General features: G+C 39.2%; 2 protein-coding genes across 8 annotated transcripts in view; one reads left to right on the top strand and one right to left on the bottom strand.

Moving 5' to 3' along the window:
* The window catches only part of SLC26A8 (solute carrier family 26 member 8), an 84,636-nt gene extending 84,333 nt beyond the window's left edge, over positions 1-303 (bottom strand). For 3 of the 6 annotated variants that reach the window (XM_072833277.1, XM_072833279.1, XM_072833282.1), the window contains exon 1: positions 75-298. In XM_072833277.1, coding sequence (XP_072689378.1) covers positions 75-129 — 55 coding nt within the window. In that variant the 5' untranslated portion in view covers positions 130-298. Of the gene's footprint in view, positions 1-74 lie in introns of all 6 variants that reach the window. The other 3 variants (XM_072833280.1, XM_072833281.1, XM_072833283.1) reach the window with 2 other exon arrangements.
* A 515-nt stretch (positions 304-818) lies between these two features.
* MAPK14 (mitogen-activated protein kinase 14) overlaps positions 819-26,978 on the top strand; it is a 76,059-nt gene continuing 49,899 nt past the window's right edge. Inside the window, exons 1-2 of one of the 2 annotated variants that reach the window (XM_072833285.1) lie at positions 819-1,061; positions 26,097-26,226. In XM_072833285.1, coding sequence (XP_072689386.1) covers positions 946-1,061; positions 26,097-26,226 — 246 coding nt within the window. In that variant the 5' untranslated portion in view covers positions 819-945. The remainder of the gene's footprint in view (positions 1,062-26,096; positions 26,227-26,978) is intronic. The other variant, XM_072833284.1, reaches the window with a different exon arrangement.

Below are 26,978 nucleotides of genomic sequence, written 5' to 3'. Positions count from 1 at the left end.
GCACATAAACGTTTAAAGACCGTTAGGAGAGTTTGGGTGGAAAACCTCAGACTTAACGTAGAGCTAATACTTGCTTTCGGGATAGGGTCCGTCACAGTTCCGAAGATTAAGCCGTATGTCCCCGAACATGGAATAACGGCTTTCTGGCTGGAACCTTCCTTTTCCAAATGTAAGTATTTCTTGGAAGTTGGAGGTTCTGCTGAGCAGATGCTCGGCTGCTGGTGACTACCGGCAGTTCAAAGATCTTTTGGCTCTTTTCCCGACACCCTATTAGTCGCCGTCGCCTCCCGCCACGGAGCCGGGCGTTTGCCCCGCCGACCACGGTGGGGCGCACGCGGCATACGTTGCCTGCCTGTCCCTCCCTTTCCCGGGTCCGCCTTCGCGCCCTTAAGAGCAGTCCCCGAGAGTTCCTGCCTCTGGTCTCCAGCTGTTGCCCTTTTCTCGCGAGAAGTGCTCCTCCCATCCTCTCCGGTAGTCCACCCCCTCCCGTGGGCAGGTTCCATATTGGGTAAAATCTCGGCTCGCGGAGAGTCCCGGGAGCTGGTCTCGCGAGAGTACGGCTAGCGACTCCTGTTCGCTGGCTCTGGAACGGCGATCACTGGAACTTGAGCGGGCGCTGCAGCTGGAGCCGCAGTTCCGCGGCGCAGCCCGGGGTCGGCCTGGTCGGGGAGAGGGTGCAGGGAGAGCGTGGTGGGCGCAGCCCTGAGCCCCGCAGCCTGCCCCTGCCCTTCACCGGGCTCGCCCGGCAGCTGCGGCTGACAGGGGCCGCGCGCGCGGGAGTCGGCGGGGTCGCGTCTGCCGCACCTGCGCCGACTGCCAGCTCCGGGTCCCCGCCCGGCCCGGCGGGCAACGAGGGCCCGGGAGCGGGAGCGGGAGCGGGTGCGGGTGCGGGCGCAGGCGGGGCCCCTCAGGGCCACCTCCTAGCCCCGCGGCCGCCGCTGGAAGATGTCTCAGGAGAGGCCCACGTTCTACCGGCAGGAGCTGAATAAGACAATCTGGGAGGTGCCCGAGCGTTACCAGAACCTGTCCCCGGTGGGCTCCGGCGCCTACGGCTCCGTGTGGTGAGTGTCACCGGGCTTGGGTCTGCGGCGGGCTTGGTGGCCTCAGCACCCCAGAGCCAGGCCTGCCCACACAGCTCAGCGATGCACCAAGCGGTAGGAATTTTCTCTGGGGGAGGGCATCGTTGCCCATTCGACCCCTGTGCTGCACGCCCGGGACCCCCTTGCACCCCTCACTCTGCACCCCCAGGGAGGCGGTCGGCTGTGTGCAGGATGCAGGTCCACGGTGGGCGGTGGTGCTGGAGCTCGGCCCTGCCTCGCACCCTGCGCAAGCCCTTCTGGGGGGGTGGCTGCTCGGGGGAGGGGGGCTGGCACAGAGGCCGGGGCGTCTCTCCGGGGGTGGGGGGTGTCTCCCTGCCAGCCTCGAGCCGAAGGAGCCTCTCCGGAGGTGCAGCCACTCTGGGCGCGCGGGAGCCTGCCCTCCAAGCAGACAAGCCCGGGGGGGCTGCAGGGAGAAGCAGAAGGGCCAAGCTCTACGGGAGACTGCGAGCGTCGGAACAAAACTGACGACCAAGGGCTTTCTGCCCTGGCTTTTTTTTTTTTTTTTTTTTGCAGACCTCTTTCGAAATCTCATTTCGAGAGGCATTCTTTTCGAATTCGCACTTGCATTAGCAGCGACCCAAAGAACCGAAAATACCGACTTTATCTCGGCCAGCCTAGTGCCAGCTTGAGTTGTGTGTTTCCGATTCTGTTGAAAGCGTATTTCCTTTTCGCTGAGTGGGGGTGGGTGGTAGTGCCTGCAAGAACACTGCAGCTTGAGAAACTGGCGGCTTCACTGATTAGTCACATACCACTGCTCATTTAAGTATTGTTTGGCAAAAACAGTTTTTTCACTTGGAGCAAGTGAGATTCAGATCCGTTGGACGCGCTCAAGATCAAAGAATCATGAGCAATCTGGGGAGGTATTGTAAGTATTTCTTAATTGCAGTACATCTTGTGAATATTGTGTTTTTAAACTTCTTTAGAGAGTTCGCAGGGAACTGATCTACATTTGTAGCCTGAGGTACACGATGGTTTTCATAAGGATAGGGAATATATAGCAAAGGAAGGGAGAGACACTTCTCAGCTTTAATTCACACTGTGTTTTAAATTAAATCGATCCAATAAAATTCTTGGATCTAAAATATTTCACTAGTTTAGGTATTACACACCATATTTTAGAGTTACTGTAACTTGAGAGCTGCTGATCTGAAACTAATTCCTGTATTCATGTGAATCATTTGAAAAGGGCTCCATAAGATTTTGGGAGGGTGGGGGTGGGGGTGAGGGAAACGAATTCCAGACTTTTGGATGTGTTAATCTTTATAATTCTTGTGTTTCTTAAAGTCACATCATGAATTTCCTGTTTGCTAGAATCTTCTGGGTAATTGAGATTGTGCAATTGTGTCAAGCAACAGATCATATTGCATTTTCTAGTTCAAGCTGCGTGAGTTCATCTTGCTGATGGTCCCGTGCTTGACATCTTTTCCTCATTTTTATAATATGGCAGTTTACGTTTTAAGGGAATTTGCAACATTTTACTGTATCCATCTATATGTGTGATTGATTTGCAAATTTTCAGAGATATATTTGGATCATGGCTCCTTTAATAGCTTATTATTTTACCACTCTTTTTCATTCTGTTATGTCATAATTGACATTAATTTTCGTAGTACCAAGTTTCTGTTTCCAATGATGTTTAAACTTTAATGAAATGATACAGCAGAATAGCTCAACTATGGGGAGTTTAGTGGACCTGAAAACAACTGCTTGCAAGGTCTTCCTACTGTTGGTATGAATAGCTCTGTCCTGGAACTGCAGATTCAGATTTAGAGTGAAGTATCATAAAAATGACCTTTACATTTCCTTAGTACTATACTTTTTTGGCTTACAGAAGCCAGAAATATCTGACACTTGGAAGTGATTTTGTTAAACATATTTTAAAAAATATGTATAGAATTATATACACATTGTATAAAATTCAAAAGGCGAAAAGGATATTTAACGAAAGGTATCCTTTCCTTTCTTGTTCTCCAACTGTGCTATTCCTTTCCTCTGAGACAGCCCCTGTTAAGTTTCTTATGTGTCTTTACAAGGAGGCAGAGCCCATTCATTTGTTTTTAGTAGTATTTCTGTTGAGGGATTTAAAGTGTGACATATGGTATATTGGTGGAAGAGAATGCATCTTATGTGTGTCAGTTGACTATGGCAAATGTAATTGATTTTGGATTGAAAATATCAGAATTTAGATATACATAAGTAAGTGGCATCTCATTCAGAATTATTTGAAGTTATTCTTTCAGTTCTTTCAGATTCTTAGCAGTGTTTTGGGTGTTGCAGCAAACTTTTTTTTTTTTTTTTTTTTTTTTTAATTTCTCTTACAGCATTCTGGAGCCTGTGTTATTTTTCACTGCCATCATCCTTTAAGAACAGATTTGATTTTAGGGAATAAGAAAATCAAGCTGAATTCAAATAATTTAGAGAATTTGTACTCAAGTCTGGCGAGAAAGATTAGGCATTCAGGTTGGTCTTGTTTTAGGTCAAATAGGAGTTATAACTATAAAGTAATGACAGAATTTCTTGTGTGACTTGTAGAACTGGATCTGAAGTCTGTTCCGAAAAAGAATCTCTGAAAGCATTTTAAGGAATGCAACCTCACGCAAATATCTGTCAGTTTCCTAATTTGATTGCTCCTAAGTGTGATATACTTTGATGTATATTAAAAGTTTTTTATGTTAAGCCTATTTTCTCATTTTAATTTTCACTAAGTCTACAGTAAAAAGGCAAGCAGCAGCCTGTATGCTATGAATCCAAGATCAAGGAATCAGACTAGAAATTGAAAATTGATAAGGTTTTATTTTTTTAATTTTTCAATTTTTTAAAAAATTGATAAGGTTTTATAATATACCTTTCCTTTTTAAAAGGTAAAGGGAACTAAATAAGTCTTGCAGTTTTAAGGAACTTTGTTGCATTGTCTGTGAGGGGAAATGAAGCAAAATTGTTTAAGAATACTTTGTTGCAAAGCATTGATTTTCTGGTTTTGGGACAGAAGGAGGGACTCTTTGTGGTGAGTTTAAGGAAATATAAACAGGAACTTAAATGCCTTTCCTCTGGGTATGGTTTTTCCAGACCCTTGCTGTTGATTAGAGGAGGTGGGGCCCTGGTAGCCATAAAATAGGTAGCCATAAAATAAAAAATACTCTTAAGTCATAGTCCTTTGTTGATTCAACAACACTGAATACCAGCTACGGACTAGATAATGGGCTAGGTTTCATGAGATAGAGTGCTGAGCAAGACAGTGAGATAATCCATTCCCTCGTCAAGCTAAGTCTAATGTGAATAAAAAAACTACATTTTATGGATTGCTTACTGTTCTAGGCATTTTACTGTGTAGTTTATATTTATCACGAGTGTATTTAGCCTATGCAAGATTTTTTAGTGAGAGGATGGCAAAACTTACTAAGAAATCAAATCCAGCTTCCTAAATGCTCTGTGGAATAAGACTGTATATACATGAATATAATAAACAAAGCTAAGGTTTAGTGTTAATAGCCATTCACTGTTTTAAATCTTTTATTCTTTTCTTTTAGGATGAGCCAGGGCACAGATAAATGAAAATACATCATTATTGACTATGCAAAGATGACTTTCTTGACTCCTAATCAGTAAGAGGGGCCTGCCCTTTACTTTTCTGGTGACGATAGTAGGCCCTTACTGAACTTTCTTCCCATTTGCTTTTCTTTGTAACCGAAAGCAAGATGGTTCACTGCATGTTGCCAGTACCAACAACAAATAGATATTTAAAGATAATTGCAAATATTTATGTTATTGATATATAAACATAAAGAATTAAAAAAAATAATTCAGTCAAATTTGTTATAAAGTAATTTTTCTAATTGAATCCCATTTTGATGGATTCTGATGCTTTTCTCTGGCTCCCATTTTAAAATGAGGGTATCCTGAACCTCTGGCTTTTCAGTTCTGCCAACTTAATTTCTTGATATTGAAGAGTACTCTGTTTTTGATTTCTCTCTAACTCAGCCTCAGAGATGATGTGTGTGTTTGACTTTGCCTTTCATGGGCAATGGTGCAGATGGCGCTGAGCCCTTGAGGCTTTGAATTCAAAGGTAGAGGAATTCACTGGGCTAGATCACTCTCAGTTTAGTATAAATTGGCATTTTTATGGGATTTTATACTATAAAATATTTTCATTGAAAGCATTATCATTCAGTCTTCACTGACTCTCTTATTAACCCAGTTATATAGGTGAAGAACTGGACTCATTCATTGAAAGAATGGCTTATTCGTCAGTGGTACTCTGGATTTGGTTTTAGGTTTTCAACACTTTACAAGTCATCTTTTCTCTACCTATAGGCTGCTGAGTTTGTGTGATAGTGCCTTCTTTTGTACTGTTTGTTCCTTCTCCCACTTTTTGTGAAGAAAGAGGTTGCTGGGTCACTTGCAATAGAGCTGTGACTGTACAGAACCAATCCCACTAGTGTCATTGCCTAGCTTATCTGTGGGGTAATGACGTAACTTATTAAAGTCACACCTCTTCCTCAGAATTGATAGACCAAAAAATGAACTCATTGCGCAGATCAGATTCTTTTCCCAAGTAATTATTAGGAAGTACAAATACTTAATTCCTGAATTTGTGAATCCTGGTGGTTTGAAATTCTTTAATCTGCATTTAGTAGAGTTGGGACTATCTATACATGTTTGCATTATGTAAGTATAGGATATTAATGAAAATAACTGCCTCTCCAGGCCTTTGAAAAATACATTAGATTTTTGCTCTTTACTGTGAAATTCGATATTGATTTGTTCCTATCCAGGAGGTATCAGTACTGTAATGTTTAATAAAAACTTCATTGTAAAGTGGGTTTCCCTGACTTCAGAACCTAGGGATTTTGTCTCATGGTCGCTATGTACTTAGAAGTCAATGCACAGAAGAAAAAAAAAAAAAAAGAACTCTTTAAACTTGAAATGTTTATGTAAATAAAGCTGTCAGTATTTAGAAGTTTGTCTTTGCACAGGGTGTGCATAAATTAAGTGCATGTGTGTTAAAGATTTATAAAATGAACCACTTTTCCAGCATTTCAGCCTGTTAAGAGTTTATTCCAGGAAAGAGGAAAATCATGGTCTATAAATTCTGCACTTTTGATAAATAGGTCCCATATTCTGACATCTTGGCTCCTAGACTGAAGGTCAGGGGAGAAAGTACACAAAAGAGAGGAATCTAGGATGACCGCTAAGTTTTGGTTTGGGACAAATGGCTAGATTTTATTTTATTTATTTTTATTTTTTATTTTTATTTTTTTTAATTTATTTATGATAGTCACAGAGAGAGAGAGAGAGAGGCAGAGACACAGGCAGAGAGAGAAGCAGGCTCCATGCACCGGGAGCCCGACGTGGGATTCGATCCCAGGTCTCCAGGATCGCGCCCTGGGCCAAAGGCAGGCGCCAAACCGCTGCGCCACCCAGGGATCCCAAATGGCTAGATTTTAACACCATTATCTGAACTTTAAAGTATTGTAAGTAGGGATCCCTGGGTGGCTCAGCGGTTTGGCGCCTGCCTTGGGCCCAGGGCATGATCCTGGAGTCCTGGGATCAAATCCCACGTCGGGCTCCCTGCATGGAGCCTGTTTCTCCCTCTGCCTGTGTCTCTGCCTCTTTCTCTCTCTGTCTCTCATGAATAAATAAATAAAATCTTAAAAAAAAAAAATAAAGGATTGTAAGTAATGTGGAAGCAAAGGGAGAGAATGTTAGGCTCATGCTATTGTCTTTGAGGACAGGACTGTGTATTATACTGATACTTTGAGGACCTACTATGTATGAGTCATTCTTCAGGTGTTGGAGATGGTGTATGAACAAAGAGACAAAAGTTTCTGCCTATAAGAAACTATATTTTAAGGGGGATAAAAGTAGAAATAGATAACAAATAAAAATTTATAGTATGTCAGATGATTGGTGCTATGGGGAAAATGAAGCAAGGAAAGGAGAGGGAATCCTGGGATGGCTGTGTTGCACTTTTAAGTAGGGTAGTCAGGGTAGGCCTCAATGATGAAGTGACAGCTGAGCAAAGACCAGCAGGAGGTGATGTAGAACACTAATTGGACCTGGGTGGGGAGGGACGAACATTCCAGGCTGAGGGATCAGGAAGTACAAAGGCCCTGAGGCAAAGGCCTCTTTCGCTGGAATAGCTAGGAGACCAGTCTGGCTAGCACTGAGTGATCCAGGGGCCAAGTAGTAGTAGAAGAGGGTGGAGGGGCTGCAGATGTGCAGAGGTCAATGAAGGGCCTTACTTGCCTTTATAAGAACTGTGCCTTTTACTCTGCATGAGAGGGGAAGCCAACGGAGGGTTCTGACCAGAGGAGAGACATGATCTAATTTATGTTTTAACAGATCACTCTGCTCTGGGGTCTCTATTTTTTCATTCTATTCCCTACCCATTAGAGGTGCTAATTGTAGTTTAGGGTAGAATGGGAGAGTCCCATGAATTGGTGCACAGCCCCAAACCCATGCACACAATTCTCCTTCCAGAAGACTCAAAGTACCAGAGCTGGTACTTTTGTAGGGCCCTAGAAATCAGGGTATTCCAGTCTAGCTCTTTAAATAACATGGGCTTACTTTAGTTTTTCAGGTTTCTGTTGCCAAAAGGAAGGGAGCAAAGAGATTAGCTCTAGACTTCTGCTGACAAAAGATTAGCCTGCTGACAGGTTGAATGTTTTCTAACTTTTTTTGGGCTTCTAGGTTTTTTTCTAATGATTGGATCATATTTTAAAAGACATTTTTACCTTCCTTCAACATTTAAGATCTCATTTATTTTCTATTTTATTTGGCTGTGTATCTGCTTTACATTCCTTTACCTTCCCCCCTTATAATAATTTTAGTAGAGGTCTGATTATTGTTATCTGTTACTAATGTTTTGGCTGTGAAGCCTCAGGGACTTCTCTGTTAACTTGAATAAGTCTTACAGATTGAACGATTATACACATATGTGACCCTATAAATACCCATAGGGTTTATTGTCCTCCCTGCCTTTATAGATACAGGCTTCTCTCCTCTTTCATGGAAGCTCTCCCCCCTTTTACTGCTCTATCATCTAGTTGGGGAAAATAAGTGTTCCTAAACACAGATTCCCATGGCAACATAACAAAAAGGTAATAGAACAAATGTTTATTTTGTCTAGCTGCTGTCTGAGTAACTTCAGACCCTGAACACATTGGCTCCTGTTACTTTGAATGATGTTGTTACAGATTTCCTTGTTTTCCTCAAAACCTCTAGGCCTTGGTGGTATTGTCACTGTGCCTGTGACATGAAGGAAGGTATGTGAATATGTGTATCTTACTGTCAGTCTACCCACAGGTATGCATTCGTTCCTTTTCTAAGCTTATGCTCCGGAGTGGGGGTATCACGCAACACAACCATGCTCCCCCCCAAAAAAAAGCAAAAAACATACCACTTATCCCTTTTGTTTTCTTATATTCATTAATTCGGTATTGCCATATTAAGCACTGTACTAGATGTTATGTTTATAAAAATAAAAAAACAAAAAACAAAAAAAGCAGACTGCTTTTGAAAAATACCAGTCTAGAAGGGACATGTTACATTGATTTCTCAGAGATCGCTTTGGAGGGAGGTCCTCTATAGCTTTTCTTTTCTGCCTTCTTTCACTTAACTTGCCATTTTAGTTCTACCTTTATGTTTCTAATGCTTCCTTTGAAATTTTCTTTTAGATTTTTTTGTCTCCTTTGACTCTGTCGACATACTGGTCGCTTTTTATATCTAGGGCAACCTTATGCAAGGATATGTGTTGGAAATCTGTGTCAGAGAAACCTTTCCATCTGATGATTCAGATCTAGAAAGTGATGACATTACCATGTGCCCACAACAGGTCAGAACTTCTTCTTTTGATCTGCCCAGGGCTCAGGGAGGCTGGTGTGTTAGGGGAAGCAGGGAGCTGTGAGGGCAAGGGTCCCTAATCCAGCCCTGTCTTCCACTTGGGGTGGTGTCTCTGCTGTGATAGTCTTCACTTACACATTAAGTGCCCTTAATCATGTGTGTCCTGTGACACTTGGCTTGAAGTGTCTGGTTTATGCAAGTGTTACTGAATTCTTGTTATTTCCTCATCCTTGTAGTAGATATAACTTTATTCCCAGAAATAATTGCTTTATTCTCAATATCCCCAAGAGATATTTCTTTTTTTCCCCCCTCTTCTGTCAAATCCATCTAGGGCTTTAGGTAGCTTGTGCTTTCTTGAATTTAGACTTTTGCATAATAAGTTTCTATTTACATTTTCTTCTCCAGGCTACCAAATGCTGGGAAAATCTTAGTTATCTTCCTCATTTGGTATAATAAAACTCAGCTCCGTAATGATTTTCATATTAAATTGAAGTATTGATGTTAGCATCTTATATTGATAAATTTCTAATAATTTTCTCATTTGGATATTATAAGTTTGTCTTGCTTCGTTTTCTGTTCCTAGTTTAGTGTGCTAAGTGCCCTATGCTTTGAATGATCTGCTTTGAAATTAGCAATCTGAGTAAGTTAAATGATGTAAATGCTAAAGGGGGCAAAATGGGAAAACAGCAAATTAAGAAAACCGTATTATGAATATCTATCAAGCTGTGTTTACATTTTCAAATATAACCTAGGGTTACTCAACCTATTGACATTTTGGGTGGGATGATTTTTTTTGTTGTTGTTGTTGTGGGGAGCTTGCTGTCTTGTGCATTGTAGGATATTTAGCAGTATCCTGTACCCTACTTGCAAGATGCCAGTAGAAACCCCAGTTGTGACAACCAAAAATGTTTCTAGACGTTGCCATATGCCCCTGGGGACAAAATCACCCTTGTTGAGAACTACTTATATAGTCTTATATATATTTGGATTGATTGGCCCTGAGGAAAAACTAGATAGGATAACTTGAACCTTCCACCGCCAAAAAGATAGAAAATCTATACTTTCTGTGGTGGTTGTTGTTGTTGTTGTTGTTCTTCTTCTTCTTCTTTTCTTTGTTGATTTTATATATTTTCGAGAGAGAGACAGCAGGGGCAGAGGGAGAGAGAGAATCTCAGGCAGACTCCATGCTGAGTACAGCGCCTGATGCAGGGCTCGATCCCAGGACCCTGAGATCATTACCTGAGCTGAAACCATGAGTTAGACACTTAACCAACCGTGCCACCCATGTGCCCTGTCTGTGTGCATATTCTTTTTCAGTTCATCATATGATATAGTCTTAACAGTGGCTTCATTCATACATTGTGTTTCCAAATTTGTCCTTCCAAACCTTATCTCAAGAATATCTAGCCCTTTGGATTTCAAGTCTATTGAAATGTAACATTTCATACTTTTCCTCAATTGTTTGAGGATGATCTCAGATGTAGCACTAACTACTCTAGAAATAGATTGATCTTATAAACTTGTATGATTCAGCCTTAGAGATGTAGTGGTGTGATATTTAAAGAAAGCTTTCATTAGCACTGATGAATGACAGTGGTCATGAAAATTACAATCAGGGGATGAGTGAATTTTTTTTTTTTTTTTTTTTGGGATGAGTGAATTACCTGAAGATTTCTTTAGGTATTAAGGCAACGTGATTTTGAAAGTTTGAAATGTATGTGTATATCTATTTGCTTATGTTTGAAATATACTGTAGTGAAGAAAATCTGTTGGTTATCTGTCATTGTTAAATGCCATCAGTATTAAAAGAAATAGACATAAGGGGCACTTGGGTGGCCCATTTGGTTAAGCGTCCAGCTTTTGATTTCAGCTCAGGTCTTTTTTTTTTTTTTTTTTTTTTCAGCTCAGGTCTTAATCTCAGGGTCATGAGTTCAAGCCCTACATTGGGCTCCATGGAGCCTACTAATGAAAGAAAGAGAGAAAGAGAGAAAAAGAAAAAAAGAAAAAGAAAAAATAAGTGAACTGTTTATATAAAAAGGTATTGATGTGTATAGACATGTGGAGGCATTGTGGGCTATAGTAGTTAAAATGGTATCATGGAAGAAAAAGGATTAGAAGTCTATTTTGAAAGAATAATTGGAGAGAAGGAAACATTTTTAGGTAACAGGAGAAAACACAACCAAGAGAATTAGTTGTGAGGTGGATTGGCCTGACAGCAAGAATATCTCAGGTAGCATGAACCCAGTTGTGGTTCTCATTCTGGTTGTTCTTCAGAATCAGTTGTGGTGTTTTTAAATACACCCAGAAAGGAAGGACTAGGTCTGGAGTAGGGCTAAGGCATTGCATTTTTCTAGGCCATGGAAAGCTGTTTCTTGAGGTTGTAAAGTATTGAGGAAAAGTATTTTATTTTATTTATTATTTTTTTAAAGATTTTATTTATTTATTCATAGAGACAGAGAGAGAGAGAGAGAGAGGCAGAGGGAGAAGCAGGCATCATACAGAAAGCCCGACGTGGGACTCAATCCAGGGTCTCCAGGATCGCGCCCTGGGTCAAAGGCAGGCGCTAAACCGCTGCGCCACCCAGGGATCCCCCGCAAAAGTATTTTAAAACTGATCTGACTGGAGTGTATAGAATGGATTAGAGGAAACAAATGTGTTGCTTTTAAAAGTCTTTAGTGATTTGTTTATGTGACTGTCTGTTTATTCTGACTCTCCAACTAGATTTCTCCACTCCTTGAGGTTAAGAACTATCTGTTTTGGTATGTATTAATTAATCTTGTGTTATATTCCAAACACTGGGCTAGATTCTGAGGATACGCAGATCACTTAGAGCTTCTACTCTCCCTCAAAGTTTGAATTTGGAAACAAATAATAAAGGGATTTTTTTTTTCTAGTTCAATATCTGAAGTCTTGGCTACATTATGTTGCTGATTATAGTCTTAGATCCTATCTAATAATTGCTGAATAATGTACATTTTAACTTTTGGAAATTATATTTTAGTTATCCATAGCATGATAACAAATGATGAAGGATTTTGTCCTTCATTTATATTTTAATTTCTCTATTTTACTGTTATTTCAGAGGTTTACTCAACCTCCAATTTGAGAATAAGAGATCTAAAAATATGTAGTGAGAATCTCCTATGTGATAAACCCCATGCTAGAAGCTGATCTTGAAACTATTTTATAATAGCATGTTATTTCAACTTAGAACATTTAAAACGACCTGCCTTTTATAGTTCTTAAAGTGCTATCACATTATTATCTTATTTGAGATTCAAAACAGCATTATTGAGATAAGCAGAGCTGGTGACATCCTCATTGTATTTATTTGGAAACAGGCTTATAGAAGCTTTGCCCCAGATCACCTACAGGGAAGTGCCGGAACCAAAACTAGAACTCAAATCTTTTGACTACTACTAGTTTATTTTTCTCTGTATCAGACTGCATATGTTTATGCTTAGTGGAATTTTTTGAGATTAAGTCATCAAAATACTGCAGAGACCATTCACTGGGAAGCAAAAGTAGTTTTGTTAAATGGAATTCCAGTGATTTTTCTAGAGCAGAAAAAAAGATTCTTTTTTTTTTTTTTTAGAAAAAAGATTCTTAAATAATACTCCCAAATGTGAGATATCTTGAAAATTCTAGCATTTTGTTAAGAAAAAAACCATTGCTAAGTGTAATGATTTAAAAATATGGCCGTAAGTTTTTTTGATACTTCTCCTTTAAAGAGGTGTAGCTAATATTCCTCACCTTCAGTGAAGGCTGTACCTAATGACTCACTTCTCTAACATACGGAATCTGGTAGTAATGATGGAGTGTGATTTCTGAGGATAGGTCATAAAAGATATGTGGCTCCTGTCTTGTTCTTTCTCTGAATGTTTCTCTGAAATCACTTGCTCTAGAGCAAGTTTTTAAAACTCAGCACCATTGACATTTTGGGCCAGATAATTCTTTGTTGTGAAGGATGTGTAGCAGTAACCCTGGCCCACTACCCACTAGATGCCCCTACTGCCACCATTCCCAACACACACCCCGGGTGTAACAGCCAAAAATGACTCAGACATTGTCAGATACCCACTGGGTGGAAAATTGCCCTCTGTTGAGAATCACTGCTTTAGGGACAGCCAATAGCTACGTTGAGAAGATTCCAAAGCAGCCTTACAGAGAAGCCCACATTACGAAGAATTGAGACCTGCCAAAGCCATGTGAGGCAGCCACCCTAGAAGTGGGTCTTCCAGCCTCACTCAAGCCTTCAGGTGACTGTAGGCGAAGGCCATTATCTGGACTGCACCCTCATGAGATCCCGTAAGCCAGACCACTCAACTATCCCCCAATTCCTGACTCACAAAAACTGTGAGATGATAAACCTTGTTTAAGCCACCAAACTTGGAGGTAATTTATTATATATAATACACTAAATGTACTGTAAAATATATGTGTATGTCATATAAGATGGAGTCACAGATTGAGCAAACCAAAAACTGTGAAGACACACTCATGCCTGTTATACGCATCTATCATCATGTTCATAGCATATATTTGTAGGGTGTTTTTCTGGATATGAAGCCTATAAACACTGTTACTGTATAAGCCTTTTAATTGTAGCAGCAAGGCAAAGTTGATTGATGGTAATAATAAATAGTTACAATAGAATATAAGATTAGTTTATTTCATATTTGCTTGAAAAGAGTTAAAAATTAGTAAATGGTAACTCCAAAAACATTTGTTATTGAAATTTTCAAACACAAAAGTAGAGAAGATAAACCCATGGTGACAACATTCTAATGAAGATTGGGAAAATAATTCCATGTAGTAAAATAACCCACATGTAATGTTTTTGTAATCAATAGGAGATAACTATTGCTCTTGACACAGATGTATCAACTGCATTTGCAATCAAAGAAATATGTTAACTGACACCACTGGCTTTTAAAGCTTCAGTGAAGAAATATAAAATCATTCTATTTTCAAATAGAGCTTACAGCAATTGAAGATTAATTGCATTTCACATTTTAATTGTGAATTAGTTTGGATTTTTAGATTGCATGTCTAAATGAATTTCTACATTGTGTGAATTTTAGTTTTCATCAGGCTAATAAAAATTAAAGCAATTGTGAAAAACATTTTTCTCCAGTAGCTTAGACGTTTTGCAGCAGGAATTGGATCAATCGGAATGGCAAATATCTAGCATATATGTTGGTGTGCCTTGAATTCCAGCCATATAGCTAGAGTCCCTAATTAATCCTGTCACAAATACATTTTCCTATCTGAGATTTTCTTGAAAATATTCAATTTACATAAAAGTTATTGAACTATTAAGTTGTGTTAAGACAAAATATGCAGTCAATTAAATGACTCTCTTTTCCATTCTACTAATCTATTGTTAGAGCTTTTTATATGCATTTGTGTTTTGAGCCTTTTTGAAAGGAATATTTAAAAACTGAAAAGTTGAGGATCGGTTGTATTGTACACACTTGTAACAGTTATGTTAATGACATCTAATGTTCTTCCCATAAGTATGAAACGAAAGTCCACATAAAAATACTATATAGGGGCACCTGGGTGGCTCAGTTGGTTGGGCATCTGCCTTAGACTCGGGTGGTGGTCTCAGAGCCCTGAGATCAAGCCTCCGTTTTTGTTTTTTTTTTGTTTTTTTTTGTTTTTTTTTGAGATCAAGCCTCCTGACTGGCTCCCTGCTCAGGAGTAGCCAGCTTTTTCCTCTCCCCACCCACCCACTCATGTTCCCACTCACTCTCATAAATAAATACATATTTAAAAAATACTATATATAGTTGCAGTAGTCAAATCATTTTGTGATTCTTTAAAAGTGTTATGTAAACATTGAAACAAAGTATTTGAGAGTTAGTGAAGATATTAAAAGAAAACTAACAATGTTTCAAATGAGTTTTATTTATTCATTCATTCATTCATTCATTCATTCGAGACAGAGAGAGAGAAAGAGAGAGAAAGAGGCAGAGACACAGGCAGAGGGAGAAGCAGCCTCCATGCAGGGAGCCTGACATGGACCCGATCCTGGAACTCCAGGATCACACCCTAGGCTGAAGGCGGTGCTAAACCGCTGAGCCACCGGGGCTGCCCATGATGAGTTTTTAAAGTCAGTTTTAAGTCCCTTGCTGCTCTGAAGACTATTTTTTGAAGTTTCTAAAATCAAAACTCGAGTTCTAGTTTTTGCATAAGTTTGCCTTATTTTCATGACATTATTTCCAAAATGGAGGGGTAGACCATAAAAATAAATTTAAAAACTACAGTTATGGTTACACATTTGTCTGGATTTAGAAGGAAGAAAAAGTGGGTTTCTGTAGTAGAGGGAGATATGTGCTGAAAAATGTTTTTAGTATGATATTTATTGAAATTTGTATCAGGTATTACAGGTAAAGAGAAAGTTCCAAGTTAGTAGTATAAATTACTTATTTAGAAGGTACATTTTAAAGGCTCTTATCAGTTAACCTGAACTCAGTTGGAAAAAAGCCTCAAATTGTATGATCTGGAGAAGAGATGTCCTGTTTTTGCAAATCTTTTCTTTGCCTTAGGTATTTTAATTAATTTGATGTATTAATGAGAATTTGTTAATTCAGTGTAACTACAAATTTTAATATAGTTAAAATTTTCCATTAATTTCCAAAATAAATTATGTTTATTGTTTTAACCATTATTGAGGGTTCATTTTTTTTCTCATTAACATCATTTGGGGATTAGAGAAGTCGTCTATGACCATTGAAAGAAATTGTAAAACCGTCTCTGATCCCCACAAATTACTCAGAGACTTGTCAGGTGATTGCTCATTCTTCATTCTGTTGGGGAAAACCCACATTCTTTTTTGAGGAAAAACCTGGTGCAATCATTTGTCCTCCCATGCTCTGTGGTTGTGAGCACTTGTCCTGGGTAGGCAGCACCTCACCTTTCTTAAGAGGTTGTCTCTTTTCCTCTACCTGGCAACTCACCTGACTGTTACAGTGTATCGATCTGTCTCTATCTTGCTGCACAGAAAATCTGCAAGCCAGGTGCCAGCCATGGAGCAGAAATACAAAGCCTCTGTGTCTTGATACTTATCAAAAGCTCAGTTGATAGAAATCTGTCTTTGGAGGATAATGTGAGGAACATGGAACTTATCTTTTTTTCTCAACACACTTAAGATTTCCTCTTAGATTGTCTGTCAGAGAGCAGCAGCTTGCTATGCTATTATGTACTCTCCTCCTCACCTTTGCTAATAATGATCTGTATTTTGGTTTTATGAAACAGTCTCCGCTGATGGATACTCTGAAGAAAAGAATCAACTGAAACCCACAATTATGCTTGTGTAAGAATGTTGATTAGGACATTTTTACCATGTTATACAGTGTCTCCTTCATAAACATACACAGGAGGAACTCTTGTTTTATTACAGGAATAATTATGCCTCTCTTCAGTTCTCCTGAGTGCCTAGTTTGTTTTTATTATATGGTTCTTGTGACTTATGTCTTAACTGGTTGTGTTCTCCTGTCACGTGATGGCTTTAGTGCTCAGAGCCAAATTTGAGGCCCACCTCTAATGGGTATTTAGAAAGGACCTCATCATAATCCTTTGTACATTAACCTCACCCATATGGAATTTCTTATTTTCCCATAATCACTGTTACTTCAAGTTATATATAGTTCCAGACTGCTTTAAATCTATTGTGGAATAAAGTGGGATAAATTTTAGAAGTTAAGCAGAATTATATTAGGATATATTAAGAATCTAATAAGCCAATTTTTTTGGAGGGAAAGAAGGGGCAAGTTTGTGTAACAAAACATTCAGTTTTATTTAGTGACTCTTGTCTCCTAGGCACTGGATTCATAGCAGTAGATGAGTGACTGCAACATCCTATATTATAATCACTACTTTTAATGAATTTTATATTTTTCCTTTAATTTTTTTCTTTGCCATATCAGTGATTTTATAAAATGTGAGTTAATTTTACAACTTTGGGAAACTTCATGTGAGTTTACAATTGGAAGAAAACCTTATTAATGTATCCTGAATTTCAGTTTGGAGAACTTAATCATTGTAGAGATAATTCCATTTTATGATGCTGTTCATGAAAACAAGGTTTTATTTGTAGCTATAATTTTAAAAATGTGATTAAGAAGCCCAACTGGTAATACTAGTAAGTGAATCATTATAATAAAGTCAAAGTCAATAGCTGCTCCTAGTGTTGCCCTTATCCTGGGCAGCTTGGCATTCTGGAAAAAGAGTGAACATTGAAATTTAGACCAATCTGTGTTTTTGAATCCCACTGCATAGGAGTTATATGACCTTGAATGAGTTGTTAATGTTTCTGACCATTTGTTTCTTATCTTGGAAAGTCAATATAACTATCTCAAAAAGTTATTTTAAAGATTACATTAAACATTTCCCAAATGATATGTGGCATTATCAGGTATTCAGTAAATTTGAATTTCTTCTCCTCTGAATATTTAATTGGTTTTATCAGGTGATTTTAAAAATTATTATTAACTTCTGCTTTTGGTAATCACAATGTCCAATTTAGGATGAAATGCATAGTTTCTCCTCTCTCCAAAAACTGCTTTGATTAATGATAGTAACAGGAGGCCAGGTCAGAGCAGTTAAATGCTTAAAAAGATAGTGTTGGGGATGGATCCTATATTCCTTGCTTCAGCAGCTTTGCTAGAGGGATCATTAACTGATAAGCAGAAAACAGTTTCTCTGAACAATTCCTGCTAGCTCCCTTTTGTAAGCAAAATATGTTGTTGTTTTTTAAAAAGATTTTATTTGACAGACAATGAGAGAGTATAAGCAGGGAGAGTGGCAGAGGAAGAGGGAGAAGCAGGCTCCCCGCTGAGCAGGGAGTCCCATGCAGAACTCCATCCCTGGGATCATGAGCTGAGCGAAAGGTAGATGCTTAACCAACTGAGCCACCCAGGCGCCCCCAAAATATGTTTTAAAAAGTTAAAGTGCATATCCTTTGATGTAAAAATTATTTGTTCTCAGGAAGTTGTGCAATTATTGGAGAAGCAGTGTGAATTAAGATGTCCATTGTATTAGTATTTATTGTATTTGTATGAATAAATGGAATGGCTATAATGTCCATCAATAAAGAGAATAGTTGAGTAGATTGATGCAGATATTTAATGAAATTACTGTAAATGCTTAATAAAATGGAAAATGCTTATGGCTTAAGGATAGAGGATACAAATTATGTACTATGAGTAAAGCTATGTAAGTATTATTTGAAGAAAATATGTTAATTGTAGTTTTATTAAAGTTAGTACCTATTTTTTGTTTAAACGTAACAATATAGATGATTTATGCTTCTATTTTACTAATAACCTTATTAAAAGATACAAGCTCATTTTTTGAAAAATCAGAGGATAGAAAAATATAAAATAAAAATGTTAAAATTCTTAATATATTAAGTATTTTCTGTGTATGTTTATATATACATGTATGAATATACATTTTTCCACACAGATAGGATCATTATTTCTGAAACTTGTTCTCGTATTAGTACTATATGGAGGTTCTTGTTAATGGCTTCAATATATATGGGGGAATGTACCATAATCTAAATTCTCCCCTTGGACATTAAGGTCATTTCTGATTTTGTTCTTATGAACAGACTGCAATAAACATATATATATATATACATATATATATGTAGATTATATTTGAACCCAAGTTACATATTTTATATGTAAATTTTAAAACACAATTTACATATTTTTGAACTTAGCTTTTTAAAAAGTAGTCAATTGTATATAGTTGCACTATATTATTAGGCATTCTTTGCTTTCATGTGTATTTTCATCATCTCAGTTAGATGGTAGGCTCTAGGACATCAGGTGCAATGTTTAATGTTTCTTTTATATTCACAAAGGATGTTATAAAGGAGATTATTTCAGTAAATACTCAGAAATGGTATTTTGGTCTTTGTAAGATCATCACATCATTGCCTCCTCCAGTGTTCTAGATTCACAGAGAGTAGTAGAACTTTAGGGATTGAAAAACTTCCCCTTGGGGCGCCTGAGTGGCTCAGTAGTTGAGCATCTGCTTTTGGCTCAGGCCGGGGACGCCGGGGTCCTGGGATCGAGTCCTGCATCAGGCCCCACAGGGAGCCTGCTTCTCCCTCTGCCCATGTCTCTCCTCTCTCTGTCTCTCTTGTAAATGAATAAATAAAATCTTAAAAAAAAAAAAGAAAAGAAAAACTTCCCCTAAATAAAGTAATGCATATAGAGTGAAAGTTATTTCTTATGAAATACTTTTCATTAATACTATCCTGAGTTCAATATAAAATTACAAGAAAAACTTTTCCCATATGAAATGCAATTAATTATAGTGAGAAGCCTTTTAGAAAACCAGAGTTCATACATTTAGAATATATTTAAAATGGGCAGAACTTTTTGTAAAGTTGTACTTGATTATCCATTAAGAGTTCTATTTAGAGATCTATTGAGGATACATTTAATGGCATCCATTAAAAGTCAATGCTTGAAAACACACCAGTTGAATCTGAATCTCCGTTTTGTGATTTTCTTTCTATATCATGGGCACATTACTTCTTTGTGCTTCAGTTTTCTCATCTGTAAAATGGAAATCATAATGTCTTTTTATAAAGTTGTGATAAAGATGCTCATTCATGAAAAGATCTAAAAAACAGTGCCTTATAATAGTAAGCACTCAATGATTATAGTTTTTGACATTAATGTTAGTTTCTTCTTGGATGCTGTTGAATTTGTTTTTAAAAAGATTTTATTTTTTACTTTATTTTATTTTTTTAAGATTTTATTTATTCATAACAGACACAAAGAGAGGCAAAGACACAGGCAGAGGGAGGAGAAGCAGGCTCCCTGCAAGGAGCCTGATGCAGGATTCGATCCCGGGAATCCGGGATCAGGCCCTGAGCCAAAGGCAGACACTCAATTGCTGAGCCACCCAAGCCTTCCTAAAATATTTTATTTTTTATTTTTATTTATTAATTATTTTTTAGACTTTTATTTATTTATGAGAGACACAGAGAGAGAGGCAGAGACATAGGCAGAGGGAGAAGCAGGCTCCATGCAGGGAGCCCGATGTGGGACTCGATCCCTGGACTCCAGGATCACGCCCTGAGCTGAAGGCAGGTGCTCAACCACTAAGCCACCCAGGCATCCCTAAAAGATTTTATTTTTAAATAACATCTATACCCAATATGAGGCTTCAACTTACAACCCCAGGATCAGGAGCTGGATGCTCCACTGACCAGCTGGGCACCCCTGCATGCCCTTGAATTTATAAAAATTGAGAGCCAAATAATAAAATTGTTTTTTCTTTCATGTTTCAGATAACCACATCACAAAATACTCGTTTAGCATTTTTTGAGAATGTGCACGTGCCAGGCATTATGCTAAGTCCTGTGGAATATAGTAGTGAATAAAACAGAAAACACTAACTGTCCTCAAGGTGCTTATGATGAGTGGGAAAGACAGACATTATTAATGTCTAATAATTAAGCTTTACTATGGGCTGAGCCCTTTTGCTAAAACTACCACAAAAGTTATCACATTTATTTCTAACATTCTCCTTATTAGATACATACTTTATCCTCATTTTATATATAAGGCTGAGAGAATTTAATTAACTTTCTTAAGATTATACAGCTACTAAGTGGCAGAACTGAAATTAAAATCCAGATAGACTAATACCAAAGCCCCAGCCTTCATTTAACCACTTTGCTGGGTGGAAAATAAACAGAGTAATAAATTGTGATTATTGAGGTAGGGTACTGATTAATCCTAGCCTACCTTTTGCTAATAGGAGTCAGAGATAAAATAACTACTTTATTACTGTAAAGCTGGCATGGAGAATGGCATGGACAGGCATCTCAAGCGGACTTCTTATTTCTTCCCCACTGAAATGAACTTGCACATTCAGTCACGGGCAGGTCAGCTAGAAACCTGATGGCATTCCTTGCTCCAGGAGATCGCAAAGGGCTTACTGGTGGAGGAAAGGAGAACATGCTTAGCCTGCATGCAGGTGGGCAGAGCAAACTGAAGTGGAGAGTTGAGGAGGATGGGTCACAGGGCAATGGCCATTTTCTGTCTCACTAGAACCATAGAGGGGTTTAGAGAAGAATATACATTTACTGGGTACTTCCAGGAGGGAAGAGGTTATTATTTTATGGGTTTGTGGGAACAGCAGTGGGAGGGAAGAGAACACCTCCTCCTCCCTTTATGTAGGATAAGGAAGGAAACAAGGATGTTGTGACAATTACTGAGACCTGCTGATAATCTCTGAGAGGGATGGTTATTTAAGCCAGTGCGTTAAGGATGAGGATTCAGCTTGGCATGGAGTGGAGATGAAAAAGAAGAGCAGCTGAGGAATCAGAAACAGCCTGCTGAAGAGCTAAAAGGAGCCAGCATGTTCAAAACGTAGTGGCTGCAGGAAAGGAAGAAAGGACACAAGAGCAGGGTGAGCGGTCATTGGTGATCAGATCACCTGAGCCTTGTAGACTGTGATAGGAAATTTGCATCTTATTTTATATGCTAAGGAAATTTCCTTGAAGGATTTGAGGCAGTGGGTTTTGTCATCTAACATTTTTATTATTTATTTATTATTATTTTTAAAGATTTTGTTTATTCATGAGAGACAGAGAGAGAGAGAGAGAGGCAGAGACACAGGCAGAGGGAGAAGCAGGCTCCATGCAGGGAGCCCGAAGCGGGACTCGATCCCGAGTCTCCAAGATCACGCCCTGGGCCGAAAGCGGCATTAAACCGCTGAGCCACCCAGGCTGCCCCTAACATATTTTTAAAAGATTGAATTGGATGCTTGTGGAGAGTATATGAGAAGGGAACAAAACAAGAGGCAGGGAGACCAGTCTAAGAAGGCAGGCTGATGATGAGGATGGTTTGGACTAGTATGGTAGTAGCAAAATGAAGAGAAGTTGAATTAGAGATGTATTTTGGAGATGGAAATTATAGACTTGCTGATAGATTTAGATGGGGGCCAGGAGACTGGAGGAAAGGGAAAAATCAAGGATGATACCCAAATGCCTGGCTTGAGCAATCGGATGGAAAGTCTGTCTCCTGAGATACAAGAGACAGGGAGAGGAATAGTTCTAGGTGTTTTGAGCTTGCTAAGTTTTAAGGTGCTTATGTGGTTTTCATATGGAGATTGTTAGGTGGGCAGTCAGGCTCAGAGAAGAGATATCAGTGAGAGATACATATTTACAAGTTTTCCATATAAGATGACATTTAATTTAAAGTCTTGGTTATAGATGAGATGATCTGGAAAATGTGGGAGAGAAGAGGGCCCACCCAGTGTCATGCCCTGAGGAACTGTTCCAGCAGAGGAACCACATACAGTGGGGTCAGAGAGGGAGCTTCCCTAGAGGTCACAGAAAAGCAGTAGAATGTGTGATATGGACTCCAGAATGGAGGGTGTTTAGAGAAAGGGGAAATGTTAACCATGTCAGTTGGTAATTCAGAAAAGTGGCCACTGGATTTAGTAACAGGTCATTAATGACCTGAGAAGAGCAGTTTCAGTATAATGGATTGAGGAACGAATTGGAGCTGAGGAAATGAGTCACACTTTAAGATACATATGAATTACCTGGAGGTCTGGTCAAAATGTAGGTTCTACTTTAAGGCCTGAGATTCTGCATTTCTCAGGAGCTTCCGATAATGCCAGTGCTGCTGGTCCATGGAGTAACAGGTAGAAGAGAGGTTTTTAGACTTCACCATGTGTTAGAATTATGTGGCAGGCTTGATAAAATACAGATTACTGGACGCACTTCAGTTTTCAATTCAGTAGGTCTGGGGTGGCACCTGAGAATTTGCATTTCTTACAAGTTCCCAGGTAACACCAATGCTGCTGGTCTAGGAACCATACTTTGAGGACCATTGGAGAATTTTAACTGTAGTGGGGAGCTTTCAGGGGAGATTTGTTTGTTTGTTGAGGTTGGGAAATAACTAACTCTAGCTTATTTATGTTGATGAGAATGATCGATCCAGAAGATATGGAGAAACTCAGAAGGTAGAGAGAAAGAGAATGAAAGAGAGAAGTCCTTGAGAGGATGAGGGAGGTGGCTCCAGAGCATGTATTGAGGTCTTGATTTTTTTTTTTTAAAGATTTTATTCATTTATTCATGAGAGACAGAGAGAGAGAGAGAGAGAGAGAGGGAAAGAGAGAGATGCAGAGACACAGGCAGAGGCAGAAGCAGGTTCCATGCAGGGAGCCTGATGCGGGACTCAATCCCAGGACTCCAGGATCACACCCTGCTGAAGGCAGCGCTAAACCGCTGAGCCACCCGGGCTGCCCAAGGTCTTGATTTTTGTAAGAAAGGGCATGTGTCCTTAGTTAAAGCAAGAGAGGAAGCAGAAAAGATAGAATCAAGTGCAGATGGGTTTGTACATTTACTGGTAGATAAATGGAGCTTCCTTTTGCTGGTTTCTATTTTCTCAATGAAGGCAAGGGCAGCTTTGGAAAGAAGAGGGTGAATTGGAGGTTTGAGGAGAAAGACCATGTCAAATGATGACTTTGAGTAAGAAAATGAGCTTCCTAGAAAAAAGCGGTAGTCTTAAGAGCTGTATTTGAGGTTAAGGTCAGGAATTGAGAGTGAAACCAGTCTGTATGGTTGTACATTAGTTTTTCTTCAACCTGAATTAGTTCTTGGATTCAGACAAGGAGAATTAAATAGTTGTGATCACCCAAAGTTAGACTTTATCTAGGTGGGTGTAGGAGGCAGAGGCAAAGACAGAGACGCAAGGGAGCATATAATCTGAGCCAGGCAAGAAGGGAAATAAATGAAGATGGGAGAGGGCATGAAGGATGGATAGAATTAGCCAATGATGATGAGGTCCACAAATCGTTGTAGTCATACATACTTGGAAGTAAACTAGAAGTAAACTAAAAGGCACAGAAGGTTTGTGATGGAAAATGGGTGCTGGCATTCAAAACTGTGTAGGTGGGGCAGCTTTTGATGGTGATAGAGGTCCAGGGTGTGACCATGGAGGTGGCTGGGTAAGGTGGAGTTTCCTGGAGAGGTCAGGAAATTGAGAGGCCAGGATGTTGGATGTGTCCTCCACCTGGGTGTTGAACTTGCCAAGAATGATGACAGAAATTGGGAGTGGAGAGAGACTTTGAGATAGGAACTAACTTTTCAGTGAATAATGGAAAATTCCAGGTCAGTGGGTTACAGCAGCAGAGAGGTAGTGATAGCTGTGAGCAGGGGCTTTTGTAAAACAAATGAAGAATTATAGTCTGGAAGTAGGAATGGTTGGCGAGGAGGACATTTGCCCCACCTGCTAGCCACGAGGTACCTAGAATAGAGAGAATCCCCTGTAAGGGCAGGGCTGTAAGAGAAGTAGTGTCTTCCAGGTAGAGCCTAGATTCAATTAAAGAGGTGGAGGTGAGGCTCAGAAAGGGGGTTGGAGATTTATAGGAATTTGTAACAAATTGGAATTTGAAGAGCAAGGACTTAGTCTAAGGATTTGGGAGGGAAAGGAGGGGAACTTCTGGAAGTACAGAGTCACATGGGAAAAGAGTTTGGTCATGATAGATGATCCAGAAGTCTTGGATGCCCATTCGAGACTGAGATAAACAGGAGGATGAGGCATGATCAGATTAGCCCAGTCTCTAAAAATAATTAAAATACACATCAAGTTTCTTGCTGCAGTTGTCCTACAGGATCTAGCCTCTGCCCATACCTCTGACCTCATTCTTTTCTACTCTCCCTGTGCTCCCAGTGTTCCACCTACACAGGCCATCTTTACACCCCCCAGCATGCCATATTTTTTCTACCTGTTTCTTCTTTCCTTTGTTTGTTTGTTTTTTTTTTTTTTTTTTTTTTTTTAAAGATTTTATTTATTTATTCATGATAGTCACAGAGAGAGAGAGAGAGAGAGAGAGGCAGAGACACAGGCAGAGGGAGAAGCAGGCTCCATGCACCGGGAGCCCGACGTGGGATTCGATCCCGGGTCTCCAGGATCACGCCCCGGGCCAAAGGCAGGCGCCAAACCACTGCACCACCCAGGGATCCCTCTTCTTTCCTTTGTTTGTACTTGCTCTTCTGAGAGGCGGCATGGCAAAATGGTTAATAGCATGAGCTGTGGATCCAGATTCCCTCCTCCTGACACTTTCAAGTCTTGTGATTATGGGCAAGTTATTTAACTTGTCTGTGCTTTGGTTTCCTCATTTCTGAGTGGGGGAATGATAGCATTTACTTCATAGGGGTGTTGGGGATTAAAATTTATTTTAATTAAAAAAATTAACAGTTAGGCCTGGAACAGCTTCTGGTATGCAATAAAGACTCAATAAATGTTAATACAATTTTTTCCTTCTGTTTGAAGCTCTTTTTCCCTATACCTCTACATGGTTGCTATGTTCTCATCATTCAGTTGTCAGCTTGAACCTATTTGCTCAGACATCCTAGCTAAAGAAGCAAAACCCCACTGGCTTTCTCTCATTTGTCCCATTATTCTGTTTTATTTCATGATAGCGTTCATCACTATTTGAAATTATTGTATTATTCAGCTCATTCCCTCTCCCCCATCCCCTGAGGGATTTGTTGACTTGTTCCTTATTAGATTTTTAGCTTCTGAAGAGTGGCAGATACTTTGTAGGCACTCAAGAAGTTTTTGTGCCACCTCATTGTCCTGAAACCATTCCAAGCCCTCCATTCTGATCAACATTTGGTGGCAAGGTGATAGGCCTGAGGCAGACAGAATCCAGGTCTTTGTATATTGGTCTGTTGGCTCCTGTAAATCAAGTGGCCGCTTGTTTTTGTGTTTGCTGGGACACAGCTACATCCATTTTTAAAATTTATTGTCTGGCTGCTTTCTGGCTATAACCACAGAGTTGAGTGGTTGTGCTGAAGACCCTATGCCTCACAAAGTCTGAAATATTTTACTCTCTGGTCCTTTGTGGAAAAAATTTTCTGACCCCTGATTTAGGTACCTAGAAAAGAAAATGAGAAGGAAACACCCCCCAAAACAACAGATGGTTACTTTGGATAGCAGGATTATAGGTCATTTTAGTTTTTAATCTTTATACTTTGTATTTTATTGTATACCAATTTCACTTGGAAACAAAATAGCCTTCCTTATAAATACTAATTTTGAGGTATTTAGAGCACATTCCTTGATGAATTCTTTATATGTGCTTTTTTTTCCTTAGTGCTGCTTTTGACACAAAAACTGGGTTACGTGTGGCAGTCAAGAAGCTCTCCAGACCATTTCAGTCCATTATTCATGCCAAAAGGACCTACAGAGAACTGCGGTTACTGAAACATATGAAACATGAAAATGTAAGTTATTCATACAAGGAAGAATAAATGCTGCTCTTGAATAGACTGGGGGAAAAATGTGTTCTGATTACTGAAATGAGAATACATGAGAATGCATCGAACTTTGGACCATTCTTCTGGTACCAGGGTGTTTGTGGCCACTGTGTTATGCCAGGTAGCCATCCAAAGCCTTGGGAGTTCATGGGTACATCTTCCTGGAGTTTGAGTTTTACTAAGACAGTTTTAGAGGGAAAGCATTAGCCAACAAAAATAAAAGCATTTTTAAGAGAAAATACTACAAAAATAATTTTGCATTCTTTACCAGATTTACTTAATATTGTAGTGTCCAAATATGGGACTCTAAGGTTGTTTTGTGTTTTAATGGGTTATTTCAGTGGAGAAGTTTGAGACAACTTGCCTTAGGCCCACTGAATGCCCTATCAAAGGTGACTATTAATTTATGGGTGATTTGATATAATTTTCCTTTTTAATCTTTTGCAGTATAGCTTTTCCAGAGTCAGGTATTTTAATAACTGTGACAAAGACATTGTTTAAGTTAAATATAACCCTTTCTTTTCTGTCAATTTGAAAATTTGAGAGCAATGCCATCCTGCAAAAAAACCCTAATACAATATATAAAGGGATGCAATTGGAATAATAGCTGAAAGTGAAAAGACAGTTGACAAAGGATACTTACTTTCCTAAATTTCAAAATCAAGTTAAAAAGAATTTATTTGATTGCTGTATGAAAGAAACTGTAAAATTTGTAGCAT

The sequence above is a fragment of the Canis lupus genome, chromosome 7, assembly GCF_048164855.1.
Source record: "Canis lupus baileyi chromosome 7, mCanLup2.hap1, whole genome shotgun sequence".
Classification (NCBI taxonomy): domain Eukaryota; kingdom Metazoa; phylum Chordata; class Mammalia; order Carnivora; family Canidae; genus Canis; species Canis lupus.
This window is presented reverse-complemented; position numbering and strand designations above follow the sequence as displayed.